The 405-nt window shown below is 36.8% G+C and overlaps 1 protein-coding gene across 1 annotated transcript; it reads right to left on the bottom strand.

Annotated features, from left to right (window-relative positions):
* On the bottom strand, positions 1-405 carry Tsp_14323 (eukaryotic translation initiation factor 2C 2; the record flags this gene model as incomplete). The annotated part of the gene is made up of 3 exons (XM_003367669.1): positions 1-22; positions 78-314; positions 372-405. Coding segments are annotated over 3 exons (293 nt in total), but the record flags the coding sequence as incomplete, so codon positions are not given.

Here is a 405-nt window from a genome sequence, read left to right as displayed (position 1 = left end):
ATCGCGTCGGTCTACTAGTTCCCTGCAATTCAAATAATATTAATAATAAAGATTCAAAACATTTCATAAAGTCATACTTGAATTCCATGATGACTGCACAAAAAGAAATCATATTCATCAGGAGATGTCACTACTCTATCGATAACAGTACCAGCAGGGATGTTTTTCCCGCGTCCTCGTGCTGCAGCTTCATCACAACAAAAAAATCGAGCATGATGTCGCTTTTGAACCACAATAAACGTTATCAACGGCCGGTAATTTGTTGCAAATGATTTGCAAGCCCTACGAAGAGCAGGCAGTTCTTCTTCCAAAACCTTTTTAAAAAAATAAATTTTTACTTTGCTTCAATTAATGATACAACACAATTTCACCTGCATAAATTGACCTTCGGATACTCCATCTCGA

This window comes from Trichinella spiralis (genome assembly GCF_000181795.1).
Source record: "Trichinella spiralis strain ISS 195 chromosome Unknown Scfld3886, whole genome shotgun sequence".
In the NCBI taxonomy this organism is placed as follows: domain Eukaryota; kingdom Metazoa; phylum Nematoda; class Enoplea; order Trichinellida; family Trichinellidae; genus Trichinella; species Trichinella spiralis.
Note: the sequence above shows the minus strand (reverse complement) of the source record. Positions and strands in the feature narration are given on the sequence as shown.